Below are 13933 nucleotides of genomic sequence, written 5' to 3'. Positions count from 1 at the left end.
GATTAGTTAGGGTCGGGTGATTGGTTGGACTTGACGATCTTGGAGGTCTCTTCCAACCTGGTTGATTCTGTGATTCTGTAATATACCTGGAGAAACTTTATATTGTCCTTCCTGGTACAGGTTGGTGAAGGATTTGTTCTCCCAGCTTTTATTTCCCAAGCACCTTTATCCTAGGAGGCTGGACCCTAACTTTTGCCTTTCAAGAAGTTTTTTAGAATGGCTTTAAACTGCATTATCAGGTCAAAGTGTCCAGGTGAAAGAGTTATGGATGAGCCTGTTCTCTACATGCAGTGTTTTTTGTGTTCTTGACCTTTGCAGTCTCTTTTCCTACTGCAAGGATGGTCTCAGTGTTCTCCAAAGCTGCCACACACATTAGGAATCTGCCAGATCCTTGATCTGGCTGCTGATATGGAGGGCTTTCCACATATGACACCCAGGTGTGAGCTACTGATGCCAGGCAGGAGGAATTTGAGTGGTGGGAATACGACAAGATAGTCATTTAGCTCTTACATGCACATTATGTTTCCAAGTGTATGGTCCAGAAAATTAAAGAGAAACCCCACCCTGGGAAAATCCCATCCTTAGACAGAGCACCCTTCTTCCTACCTCACCCCATGCTTGCTCACATCCCAACTTGTCACCTCCTGGATTCCTTTCCCCTTGTTCCTTGGGTGCCTGAATTTGACCTCCTTGGAATTTATGGGCCACCATTTAGTTGCCTTTAAACCCCACCAAACTCTTTTATTGAAATTTTCTGTGATGAGAGTGATTGGGACAGGGGGGAAATGTAATAAACAAGCCCTGAGCTGACTTTTCAGCATCTTGTCAAGGACCTCTGTTTTAACTTTCACTCTAATCCCCCTTGTCCCGTGCCACCTGGCGGTCCAAGCTGGCCTGGAAGGAGCCATGGTGACACCATGTCAGGTATGAAGCACATGTGGCACCTCTGAGTCACCGGGTTGGCACTTGCCAAGCAGCAGAAGACACTGTTTGGGAAATGTGGCTGTTCCCACCTTTCCCCCTGCCATCAGAGGCAGACCTAGGGACCCTTTCCCCTCTGCAAGGAGGGCAGAGAGACGGTGGGACACTGGTGGCTTTCTCTACTGCCGATGTCCCACATAGTTTACTTTCTTCCCAGCACACCCTGTGATTGAGAATGGACAGGTGGAGTGTCCCCAGGGATACAAGAGGCTGAACCGGAGCCACTGCCAAGGTAAGGATGCTGCTTTCATACCTCTCTCTCCTTCCCACATCCACTGTCAGAGAGGTAATTATCTATACAAGTGAAATACAATTGTCTGACTCCCTAACACGGATCTGCAAAGAGCACAACTTCTAAGAATCTCTGTGCTTGAATTAAGAGTGAAAGAAAACCAGGTGACACTGCTCTGCATGACTCAGCTGCTAAACACAGCCAGCACACAGCTGGGCTAGCACTGGAGAAGTCCTCTCTAAAGTCCTGCTAACCCACTAAAAGGACCTGTGTTGCAGCTCTGCTAAGGGAGTGCAAAACCACTTCTCCTGTAGTCTAAAGCAACAGAAATTCTGTTGCTTGAAAACATTTGGGAAGGTCGTCGGCTTGTTCAGTTGTTTATTTACAGGTGGAAGAGTGCCAGGAAGTGATTCCTCTGAGCATGTCACTTGTGCATGCTGCCAGGCTGCCCTGCCTGCCCCGAGCTGCTGGGGTCTAGCCCTTTCTCATTCCTGCAGTCGCAGAATCATAGAATGGTCCAGGCCGGAAGGGACCTCCAAAAGTCATGCAGTCCGACCTCCCCTCAGTCAGCAGGGACATCCCCAACTAGATCAGGCTGCCCAGGGCCTCATCAAGTCTCACCTTGAGTATCTCCAGGGAAGGATCCTCAATCACCTTCCTATACAACCTGTTCCAGTGTTCCAGCACCCTCATAGTGAAGAACTTCTTCCTGATATCCAGTCTAAATCTGCCCTTCTCTAGTTTGAAGCCATTGCCCCTTGTCCTGTCACCACAGGCCCTTGTAAACAGTCTCTCTCCATCCTTCCTATAGACCCCCCTCAGGTACTGCAAGGCTGCTATCAGGTCTCCCCAGAGCCTCCTCTTCTCCACGCTGAACACCCCCAGCTCCCTCAAGTCTGTCCTCGTAGCAGAGGTGTTCCAACCCCCTGATCATTTTCGTGGCCCTCCTCTGGACCCTCTCCATCAGGTCCATGTCCTTCCTGTGTTGAGGTCTCCAGACCTGCACACAGTACTCCACGTGAGGTCTCACCAGAGTAAAGTGGCAGAATTACCTCTCTGGATCTGCTTGTCAATGCCTCTTTTGATGCAGTCCAGGATGTGATTGGCCTTCTGGGCTGCAAGCGCACACTGCCTGCTCATGTCCAGCTTCTCAGTCCCTCAGTTCTATATGAGGAAGGTGTCATCTCTGCTTTTCCCTCCAGTCCATGCTTATTTGGCATCTCTTGGATCCACAGCACTTGTGGTTTTTTTGTGATGTGACTGAAGTGGAATTTTGTGGTTCCCTTCTCATGATTCATGATAAGCTGAGAGGTGTCATCTTGAAGATGCAGCAGGGAGCCTGGGCCCCAGCAATTCAAACCCAAGGCTGGCAATCCAATGACTCATCTCTTTTAGCTGGGACTTTCCACCATCCTTACTTAATTAATGATTCAACCTCCCCCATGTTGTCCTGGGGGAGAGCTTTAACAACGCAATGGCATCTATCCTCCTTGGTGCTCAGATCTCATCCCTTATGCAGCCACAGATGACTATGAGTATGAGGAGCTAACCAGAGACATCAAATAGGAGTCAGAGGAACAGAACAGCTGGAGGGACTCATGTCAGCAAGGAGAGACCTCTGCTGCATCCCCCCTGCAGCAGGGAGAAGCTCAGAGGAGCAGAGGGAGGTGGCAATGTGGAGTCAGCTAGGAAGATCTTTTTGCACAAGAAAAAGCATAAAACAGAGATTTGTGTCTTTGCATGTTCCTTTGTAAGATGTGCTGGAGAAGTACTGCTCTGTAGACACTCCTTCTATCTCTGCTGTTGCAGTGGGATGTGTCAGGAAGCCCAGCACCTCACTTCAGGGTCCACAGTAAGCAATTTGGCCAATAGACTATGAGAGAGGCTACATGGGGCCTTCTCTTACCAGTCCAAGTAGGAGAGGAATCAAAGGGCTTGATGAGGGCTGATGGTTCCTGAAGCCATTAGCTGTAGGAGAGGAGCTGAGTTCTGGGTTTGTAGAGTGACTGGAGTAGGGCCCTGGCAGAAGCCTACTTTCCTCTGTTCAGTATGTACAGAAAGATTTCGGTGCCAGGACTGTGAAGTTGCTGCATAGGCAGTGACGGATATCACTTTAAGTCCTGTGAGCCTGCCTTTGGTGCCTTTCAGCAGAGGAACAAATGCATCATCTCTGCAAGAGCTCCTTTCCTTTTCTTGCTGCATCCGTTGAGCAGGAACAAGGCTACAAGGACAAACACCAGCACCATCTATCCTTGGAGTCCATACATGATGTCTGGTGCTGACTCAGGTCCTTTCAGCTCACCAAGCACCAGGACCTGCACCTTTCCACCACAGTCTGCCTGACCCAGCAAAGCTAGGTTCTCTTCCCTCTCTACTCTGCCCTGGTGAGGCCACATCTGGAATATTGTGTCCAGTTCTGGGCCCCTCAGTTGAAGGACAGGGAACTGCTTGAGAACGTCTAGCACAGAGCCATGAAAATGATTAAGGGAGTGGAACATCTTCCTTATGAGGAGAGGCTGAAGGAGCTGGGACTCTTCAGCTTGGAGAAGAGGACACTAAGGGGTGACCTCATTCATGTTTATAAATACATAAAGGGTGAGTGCCAAGAGGATGGAGCCAAGCCTTGCTCGGTGATGCCCAATGACAGGACAAGGGGCATTGGTGAGGTATAGGAAATTCCATGGAAACAGGAGGAAGAGTTATTTCACTGTGAGGGTGACAGAACTCTGGAACAGGCTGCCCAAGGAAGTTGTGGAGTCTCCCTCTCTGGAGATATTCAAGACCTGCCTGGATGAGTTTCTGTGTGACCTGCTCTAGGTGATCCTGCTCAGGCAGGGGGGTTGGACTTGGATGATCTTTCGAGGTCCCTTCCAGCCCCTAACATTCTGTGATTCTGTGATTTCTGAGGAGCACCAGCAGGCTTGTGTGGGGTAGGAGGAAGCAGCTGAGAGAGCATATGGATCTCAGTTTGTGGTCCCTGGGGCCCCTTCTCGTGGGCTAGCCTCTTGTCCCTGGCATGCTGCGGGGGGTAGGGTTGCGTGGCCCTGAGCGTGCCTGCCAGTTTCTGTCCCCCATGGGAATTTCCACTGTGGGTGCAAGTGGAACGGAGGTGGCTGGACTAACAGAGGATCATGGCCCTGGTTTAAATTAAGCTCCTAAAGCCCAGCCCCTGGTGCTTGTTTGTTTTGTGCTCTCATTATTCTAATCCTTTCGATCTCTCGTGGAGGCCAAGCACTTTGTCCAGTTGCTGTGTCGGAATGACAGCGCTCCAGCCGTGCCGGGTAGTGACAGGAATGAGCCTCGGGGCTCCTCCAGAGAGCCCAGGCCTCTTCTCGGAGTGGGGTTCCCAGCATATTTGGAAGCTGGCCACTGGCTGTTCTCATGAACTCTGCCCTGTGCTCAGTACAGAGCAGGAAACCATTGCATTAGACAGACAAACCCTGCTCCCCCCAGGCCTGCTGCATATGCCTGAAGTGTAAGTATCCAACTGACTGAACGTCGTGGCCTGGTCTCAACTATCTATGGGGCAGCTCATGGGGTGAATGGGGGAGTTAAACAGCACAGGACTGGGGATGACATCTCAGGTCATTAAGTCTGAACTCCAGCTGTCATAGCTGGCTGTCTGACACTCCTGCTCCTGCTTCCAACAAACTGCACATGCTGAGGAATAAGAGGATGCTGGGAAAGCTCTTCCTGAGCCTACTGCTCTCAGTCAGGCTCTGTCAGGATCTCCATTCTTCTGAGTGTCCCAGCAGCCCATCTCTGTACCCCTTTCATCTTGAGACAGTCTTTAGGGCACCACTGGGTGCTCTTTAGGACACCTGAGGTCTCACCAGAGCCTTGTGCACTGGCATTGGGACTGCCCTGTGTCTTTGGAAAGTGTTTGGCATAATGCTACCGAGCATCATGTCATCATGTTTACATTTCTTGGTCTTGGTAGCTCACAGCTGTCCTATGAGCAGTGAGTGTGCCCAGGTCCCTCTGTCTGCCTGCTCCTACCTCTTAGCTGTGGTATATATTCCTGTGATTTGTCCAGGGGTGGTGCTGAGGTTCATCACACTCCTGCCACTCCGTGCTCCCATCCAGCTCTTCCTGCATTACTTGTGCCTCCTGACACAGCACATTTCAGCAGCATGCTGACTTTTCTGGGCAAAGCTCTTTAGTGAAGATATAAAGCTACATAAATCTGTGAGGAGGGCTTCCTCTTCACTCTCCACTATGAAAGCTGCCCTCAGCCCCCCCCCCAATGTACCTTTTACAAATCCCTGTTTTCTTCAGCTTAGCTCATATGGTCCCACATGGTGCTGTAGGAAAAGCTTTACTGCAGGCCAAATGGGTGAGCCTGACTGTTTCCCTGGGATAAGCCCAGCTTCCTTCCTGAAGACTGGACAAAGGCAAAGCTTGAGGCAGGGCTTGAACTTGGCAACTTAATGCTTGTTCAGCCTGTTCCTAGAAGAAGACACTACAGCAGTGAGCCACAGCCTGGCCCACCATCCCTCTGCCTCTACAGGGGATCAGCGCTCCCTGTGTGCTGGCGCTGAGTTTCTCAGCATTCTCTGTGGACAATAGTTCTGTAAAAGCAGGACCAGGGATCAAGTGAAAGGACAGGACTCACTAGTCTAGGCTTGCAGACCACAACCACGATGGCTTTAAGCATGACCCTACCAGAGTGGCTTTACTGTAAGGGCCACATCTGTTTTCCGTCAGGACTGTGAAGCAGAGCAGTCATTCATGAGCCATCCCTGCAGCTGCAGCAAACAAGCTCTGTGCCACAGATGTGTGACTGCTGTCAATGCAGAGGTCCCCACTGTGCTGCTTGGTGCAGAATCTGCCCGGCTGAGACTCCTCAGTCTGCAGCACCAGAATGGGAGGCCCTGGGTATGTGGTTCAGTTCACCCTCAGCTCCTGCACATCTCACCAGGCTCTCTCTCGTCCACAGATATCAATGAGTGCTTAATGCAGGGCTTGTGCAAAGATGCTGAGTGTGTGAACACCCGTGGCAGCTTCCGCTGCACCTGCAAGCCTGGCACCATGATGGACCCATCCCGCAGCCATTGCATCTGTAAGTGTTCCAGGGAACTCCTCAGTCTGGGAAAGGGCCTGAGCCTGATCCTCAGCCCACAGCTGAGCGGAGGCTGCAGTGTGCTTTGCACCTCTTGCAAGTGCAGTTGGGTAACACTGTCCTACACTTGTGTGTAGAACAGGTCCTCATGCCTCATACCCCTACATGCATTGTTCTTCTTCATGAACATCTCATGGCCCCCATGGAGCCGGGAGGGGATATGCCTGCAGTGCAACAGCAGAGGACACTACCTCCTGGGTTGGGAGAGCTCCCACAGCAACCGGATTTGCCTGTGGGGGATGGATGGCCCAGTGGCTCAAGGCTGGTGGTATTCTGGGGAGAGGATGGGGCAACCCTTGGGCCAGGCTGGGAGGCACGGGCAGAGACAGGCTCGAGGGGGAGGGAGGAGCTGAGTGTCCCTCGTTCTCTTTTTGGAGAGTGTAGAGGCTGAGCTCTAGCACTGACCCTGCCGTTGTGTTTCAGCGGACAAAGCGGTGTCGATGGAGCAGGGCCTGTGCTACCGCTCTGCAGCCGGGGGGGTGTGCTCCTTCCCCCTCTCCCACCACATCACCCAGCAGATCTGCTGCTGCAGCCGTGTTGGCAAGGGCTGGGGGAAGAACTGCGAGGAGTGCCCCATGCCTGGCTCAGGTGAGATGTGCACACTTCAGCCTTGCCTGCTCTCATTAGAGTGGGCTTTAGGCTTGCCTGAACTTGCTGCCGTACAGAAGGCTGCAGCACCCAGAGCTGAGTGGTGCAATTGCCAGCCTGTGAGATGGGTACAGCAGCCCAGGAAGCAGGCCTGGGTAATACTGGGAAGATAGAGAAATTCCTGATGGGAAACCACTTTGTACCAGAGGGAGAGTACAACCCTGTCTATGCCTGGCTTTGGTCGACAGCCCTTTTGTCTCTCACACATCGTCTGGGATGAAAGCCAGATGAGGATGTTCAGCATATCTCATCATGAGTTAGACTGGAGGGGAAAGCACTGAAATCCTCAGGACTAGGAAAAAATAGCAGGTGGTTTGTGCAGAGCATCTTGAGTGACATACAAAGTGTTCAGTACCAAGATACCAGGTGTCCACTTTTATCTGCTCTCTTGCTCAGCTTGGACCTTCCTGTGGCATGAGCCCTTCCTAGCAATACTGATCCAGGGGAGGGATTTCATTTTTGGTGTCTTGGAGTACCATCCAGTGCCTGCTAGAAACCCAAGCCTGCCCTGTCAGCAGATTTCTTCTGCTCAAAGCATCCACCCACTGCAGCCTAGATGTGTTTCTGTAAGGATTTAACCCTTAAAAATCTCCAGAAAGTGATAGGATGGGAGAAACTGGTACCTGCATTCACGTACACGCCTCTGCATCTTCATTCCTTTCTTCCACTTGTCCCACCCTCATGCCTGGGTGTGCTAAGTCAGGTGATACCTACACCAACCCCTTCCTTCCCACCTCTGCCCTCTAAAGCTTGGATTGATTTTCCCTCGCAGAAGCCTTCAAGGAGATTTGCCCAGCAGGACATGGCTACACCTACTCCAGTGCTGATATCCGCTTGTCTATGAGGAAGGCAGAGGCAGAAGAGCTGCCCTTCAGATTGGAAGAGCAAGGGTCGAGCAGCAACTGGACACTGCACTGGGCAGCAAGGAGACAGCAACTGCAGGACAGCTTGCATGGGAGCGTCCTGGAGGCATTCCCACATCCTGGCACCTCGACTGCAGAGGGTAGTGTGGGATTTACTGTTTAAAGCTGCTCCACCTGGGCCCCTAGCATGGGTGGGCAAATTCCCGGGTCCTGCCATGCCCCCGTGGATGGACTTCTATCTCATAAGAGTTCTCTACATCTGTATGAACATGCAAGGTGTTCTTCAGCCCTACTAATGTTCCTGGAGCATGAGACATCACATCTTCAAGGCTTTGGAGAGGAGGTTGAATGTTTCAGGCTCCTGTCACTGCATCTTTACAGGTGGTACTGGCTGGCCAGGCTGCCTCCACTAGGACCTAAGGTCTGCATAGCAGCCCTGGTACTTTATTCCCTCCAGCCCATCTGGAGGCAAGTGGGACCAACTCCTCATACCAGCACCTGCTGGAGCCAAAGCTCCTGAGGCCTGCACAGTGCCAGGAGAGGAGTCCAGATGTGTTGGGTTTGGGAACAAGCTCTTGAGAAGGATTGTGAGGGACTGAGTGGCAGTGTCTTAGAGGTGGGGTGAAGCTAGGGCAGCAAGGGTTTAAGGAGATTGCCTGCCTGCCTTGTCTTTACTCACCATGCACTGTTTCACTTTCCAGGTGCAGTTTCTCCTGCTGCACAGGTGGGTAAGGTTTGTCTTGCTACAGCTGGGTGTATCCGTAGTAGCTTGATGGGCTGGAAGGGGGTTGTCATAAAAAAAGGTGACAGGGAGGTGAGAGAAATGTGGTCAGAGCGAGCATTAAAGAAAGCAAATAGCTGCTGCTGGAGGGAACAGTGTACAAACTGCAAACCCCATCACCCTGACCAAATTGCCCTGCCTGGAGGTCATGTGTCATGTGCCTGCTCAGCCCTTGCTGAGAGGCCATTAGCTCAAACCAACAGGAGCTAAGGACTCTGGAGAAGGACCCTGAAGAAGAGGAGGCTCAGGGGAGACCTTATTGCTGTCTACAACTACTTGAAAGGTGGTTGTAGCCTGGTGGGGGTTGGTGTCTTCTCCCTGGGCTGTCCAAGGAGGTGGTGGGGTCACCATCCCTGGAGGTGTTTAAGAAAAGCCTGGATGAAGCACTTAGTGCCATGGTCTAGTTGATTAGTTAGGGTTGAGTGATCAGTTGGACTTGATGATCTTGGAGGTCTCTTCCAACCTGGCTGATTCTGTGATTCTGCTGCACTAGTTCATGGGCAGTGTCACCTTCAACTGGTGTTTGCTGGGGCTGAGGTAGCAACCCAGGTGGAGGCTGGAGCTGGCTGAAGTGTGGGCTCTCGCTCCCTGCTGGCAGCCTGGCCTGGATCTAGGCTGATGGGCAGCAGGGGAAGAGGAACTGCTGCAGTCAGCTTGGAGAGTGCTCTTCTCACAGAGCCCAGTGTCATGGTCAAGCCCAGCAGGGCTCCTCATACTGGCATGAGTGCAGAAGAAGCTCCACTGAAGCAGGTGGGGCAGGAATAGCAGTCTTGAGACAGGTGGAAGCAGTGGCTGTCCTCAGCACTCCAGAACTGCTGTTGTCAGTGGAAGTATTTACTGTGCCCACATGCCCTTCCCAGACACCTTGCAGAGATGTCTGCCCTGTAGCAGTGCCTTTGGGTGTCACCTCCATAGTGTACTGCTGTGGTCTCTCTGTGGGCAGACCCCCAGACATGGCCAGAAGCTGTGTTTTGCTCAGGACTATGTGCTCAGGACAGAGTGGCCCTGCTAACTGCACCCAGTCATGGCAGCTTCTCCAACCAGGATGGTGCCCTGGGAAACAAGAGGAGCCAGGAGGTGGGTGGGAAAATACCTCAGGGGTGCTGCATCCCAGCTACATGAACATGCATAGAGGCAATCCTATGTTTCTGTCCTTCAGGGTGCTGATGCCACTGCAGAACATGCCATACACAGAGGTAAGCACCTGGCTGGCAGGAGGGCAGGGCAGTCGTGGGGAAGAGGACAGGGAAGCAAGGAGGGGGGAGAGGGAGGAGCTGCCTCCTCTGCACAGTAGCCCCCAGCACTGGAAAGGATGGGCTTCTGGCTGGGCTGGCTGCAGGTTGACTTGGGACTCCTGCCACCCTAGGGTGGCTGATATGGGGCTGTAAGGATGTGAGGAGGTGATGGGTTTCCAACGAGGTGGAGGAGTATGTTCCACCCTGCAGCCCCTTTCCATATTCTCTCTCGGGGCTGTGGATACAGGTACACCCAGCACAGGTAAGCCTTGGGCAGGCACCTCTGCCTGGGGCTGGGGGCTGGATCTCACCTCTCCTCTTCTTCCTTATCAGAGGAAGAGGAGTCTCGGCATGGTCCCCCCCGTCCTGGTCCCATCATCACCTGGGATGCTGCTGCTCCAACACAGATGCCGGCACAGGGCTCAGGTGTGGCTGCTCTTGGGGATTTCCCTCTTGCCTGGCACTATGGAGAAAATATGCCCTAAGCTCCGCCCAGAGGCTCTCTCCCTTCAAGTCCCTTACCTGCCACTCTGAGGCATTGTCCCACCCAGGTGCCCATCTGCTGCCAGCCAGGCAAAGCCAACCGGCGCTGGGGCTGTGTGAGAGCAATCCCGAATCGCGCTCGGCATCCCGGCTCCCTCCCTCCCTGCCTGCCGCTCACCCGCCCGGCGAGGCGGCGGCTGCGGACGCGGGGGATGAGGCGGCCACGGCAGTGGCTTTGGCCCTGTGCCCCCCGCAGCAGGAGCTGACTCATGGGGAAGGGCAGCACAAGGGGAGGCATGTGGCTCCCGGGGCGGCTTGTTTACTGCGCCGGAAACAAGGGCCCTCTTGTTCCAGGGTTGCTTAAGTGTCTGGGAGCGCAGCCCCTGCCCTCCGCCGCGGGGCTGGAGCACCTTGGGGAGCAGGCCTGGCGGGGGCACCTTGCTGAGGAATGCATCTTCCTCAATAGCCTTTTGTTTGGGGTTGGGCTGGCCTCCCTCGGCCGGCCCAGTGCCGAGGGGGGTGTGGTGCCCTCTTGCCCTCCCATTGCTGCCTACACCCCACTTAGGAGGGCGGTGTTGGGGGGGGTAACTGCTGTCACCCCAAAAGGAGCCCCCTCACAGGTGCCAGGTTCTGCTGCCAGCCCTTCTCCGAGTTAGCAGGCTTCATCACCACACTTTTATGGGGCTGGAGCACAAATGAGCAGTGCAGGGGCTTGGGGCAGCATCCCAGCTGAGCTCAGGTCAGAGGAGGTGGCAGTCTGCCATGTCTCCCTGTAGCCTTGTGAGTTCACCCTGCCTGAAGATGCAGAGGAGCAGGCTCAGCATCGCTCTCTGAGAAGGCTGTGTCTCCAGCCTCTTCAGCATGGTGCTGGAGACACAAGGCAGATACTACACTGTGCACCCTTTCAGTGGTGCCCCTAACCCTGTGTTCTGCCCTGCCAGGGGTCAGCAGCTGTGCTTCTTCACCCCTCTCCTGTGGAGCTGGTGCTTGTGTGCTCACCCCAGAGGGATACAGCTGTGTGTGCCACCCTGGCTACACATTGGACAGTAACCGCCACCGCTGCATCGGTAGGTTAGCACCTGCTCTGTCGACTATTTGGTCTTACAGGCTCCTGGGAGAAGGTTTTCTGGCATCTTTGCTAGGCCCCTGCCCACCTGCTGCACTGTGGGGCTGGCAGGGGGCTAGCAGGCACCTGCAGGTGGTGAATGCCTGTCTTCTTTCCTTGCCTGGGCACAGATGAAGATGAGTGCTTGAAAGATCCTTGTGCTGGCAAAGGTCACTGCATCAACAGTGTGGGTTCCTATTCATGCCTCTGCTACTCTGGGTACACCCTGGCTGTCTCAGAGGGCAAGCAGAGCTGTGAGGGTAAGTGGTGTTTGCCTTGCATGGGGCTGCTACCTCCCCAGAGTCTCCCCAGTCTCCTGCCCTCGCGTACTCTGATGTATGTGCACACACACCTGCATACCCTCCCTCCCTGATCCATGGGCATCACCCTCTCCCACTTGCTCAGGGACAGGACCTAGCTTGTAATCATCTGGGCAGGAGCATATGGTGCCAACCCTGGTCACTGCTTCATGGCAAGGGGGTGCTAGGACAGATTGGGGATGGAGGAGACCCCCCAGCATGGGTCTTCTGGGAGCCTGCTCCTCTCTTCGCACCCAGCCTTGCCCACACTAGAGAGGGAAGACTTCAGGACTGTCTCCCTGTCTGCTGCCAGATCGAGACGAATGTGAGCAGCCCTCTGCCTGCCGAGGACAACGATGCATCAACAGCCCGGGTTCCTACCACTGTGAATGCAAGGAGGGCTTTGTCATGGGTCCCAGAGGACAGTGCGAAGGTGAAGCTTGCTACTTGCTCTTGCCCTGCCCCTCCAACCCACTTTGTACCAGGCTGAACACCTTTTTTCCTCACTACTATATGTCTCCTCCTGGAAGTGAGGAAGGACCCCCATGTTTGTCTGCCCTGTGCCCACCCTGAGGGCTGCTTGTCCTCTCCTCTGCCTGCAGGAAGGACAGGCTTTCCTGGGTAGAGAGAGGAGTTCTCCCAAGGTACTCTGCCACCTCCCCAGGGATGTCCTCTGCAACCAGCTTCCCATTATAGCAGGAGATGCCTGTCCATTTTCATGCCACCTTTACTGTAACCAGACCCTTGTGCTAGCAAGTGGCCTGCAGGGAGAGCAGGCTGCAGAGACTCAGGCCACCTGTCCCCACAACATTCCCAGTCACATGGCATGACCTGGGCCCTTCAGAGCATTTGACCTTGTGAACATAAGGTGTGCCTGATCAAAGATCCCCCTTTCTCAGTAGCTCATCTCCAACAGAGAGTGGGAGGCTATTTTAGGAGGCATTATGGGAAAGAGGGCATGCACAGAATGGTGCTGCCCCCACAGAGCCTCCAGAAAGCGCTTTCTTAAGGACTTCCTGAGCTGGAGGCTGCATCCTAATATTCGTTATGAAAGTCCTTGATGAAACAGCCCTGCACAGATGTTCTCTGATCCCTTTCTTCGCCTGTGCACATTCCTGGCCTTGGCAACATCCTGCAGTAGTGATTTTCACTGCTGGATTATGTCAGCCCTTGGGTGTGGGTGTAGGATCCTGAGGGCTAAGTGAGACTATAAGAAGTCTTTTCCAAGCCCTGGCAAGCTTGTCTTACCTCATCTCGGGCATTGCTGTCCCCCAGAGGGGGATTCTGAGGATCCAGCCCAAGGGGACATCCTGTAGAAGAGAAGGCTGCAGCATTCATCTTTGGGAGCCTAACAGGAGTGTATTTCTTGGCAGATGTCAATGAGTGTGTGGTTTCCAGCCCTTGCCGCAGCGGGAATTGTGTCAATACACTGGGATCCTACAAGTGTGTCAGCTGTGGCGATGGCTACCAGCCCAGGAACGGGAGATGTATTGGTGAGGAGCTCAGGCTGCCTCTGGGCAGCACCCTTGCCCCCCCTGCAGCACTGCTCCCTTCAAGCCTCAAATGGAACAGGGGCTTAACACCACCCACCTCCCATGGGCAGGTGGCCTGAGTGGCCAGGGCACAGCACTCTTGTGGCTTGGGTAGCGGGCCCTGAGCACCCTCCCATGCCATGTTGCCCTCTGCTGTGTCACACAGACGTGGATGAGTGCCTTGCAGAGGGGACTTGTGCTCACGGACGGTGCATCAACCTGGACGGCTCCTTCCGCTGTTCCTGCTACCGGGGCTACGAGGTGGCACCTGATGGGAAGAGTTGCCAAGGTACTGGGGAGCTGTAGATCCATACACTCTTAAGTGTAATGCACTCAGTCCAGAAGTTTCTCTAGCCTTTTCCTGAGTGCTTGGCTCTGTCTGAGTCTTGGCCACCATGTTCATAGAATTGTAGAATTATAGAATCAGTCAGGGTTGGAAGGGACCACAAGGATCATCTAGTTCCAACCCCCCTGCCATGGGCAGGGACACCTCACACTACATCAGGCTGGCCAGAGCCTCATCCAGCCTGGCCTTAAACACCTCCAGGGATGGGGCCTTGACCACCTCCCTGGATAACCCATTCCAGGCTCTCACCACTCTCATGATGCAGAACTTCTTCCTCACGTCCAGTCTGAATCTCCCCACTTCCAG

General features: G+C 53.8%; 1 protein-coding gene across 1 annotated transcript in view; it reads left to right on the top strand.

Annotated features, from left to right (window-relative positions):
- Window positions 1-13933, top strand: part of LTBP2 (latent transforming growth factor beta binding protein 2) — a 78117-nt gene that overhangs the window by 51116 nt on the left and 13068 nt on the right. The window contains exons 11-20 of the mRNA XM_054400709.1: window positions 1139-1213; window positions 6153-6275; window positions 6759-6923; window positions 7756-7986; window positions 10196-10288; window positions 11287-11412; window positions 11582-11710; window positions 12063-12182; window positions 13123-13242; window positions 13448-13570. Of these exons, the coding sequence (XP_054256684.1) occupies window positions 1139-1213; window positions 6153-6275; window positions 6759-6923; window positions 7756-7986; window positions 10196-10288; window positions 11287-11412; window positions 11582-11710; window positions 12063-12182; window positions 13123-13242; window positions 13448-13570 (1305 nt within the window). The remainder of the gene's footprint in view (window positions 1-1138; window positions 1214-6152; window positions 6276-6758; window positions 6924-7755; window positions 7987-10195; window positions 10289-11286; window positions 11413-11581; window positions 11711-12062; window positions 12183-13122; window positions 13243-13447; window positions 13571-13933) is intronic.

Source organism: Indicator indicator, chromosome 4 (genome assembly GCF_027791375.1).
Source record: "Indicator indicator isolate 239-I01 chromosome 4, UM_Iind_1.1, whole genome shotgun sequence".
In the NCBI taxonomy this organism is placed as follows: Eukaryota; Metazoa; Chordata; class Aves; order Piciformes; family Indicatoridae; genus Indicator; species Indicator indicator.
This window is presented reverse-complemented; position numbering and strand designations above follow the sequence as displayed.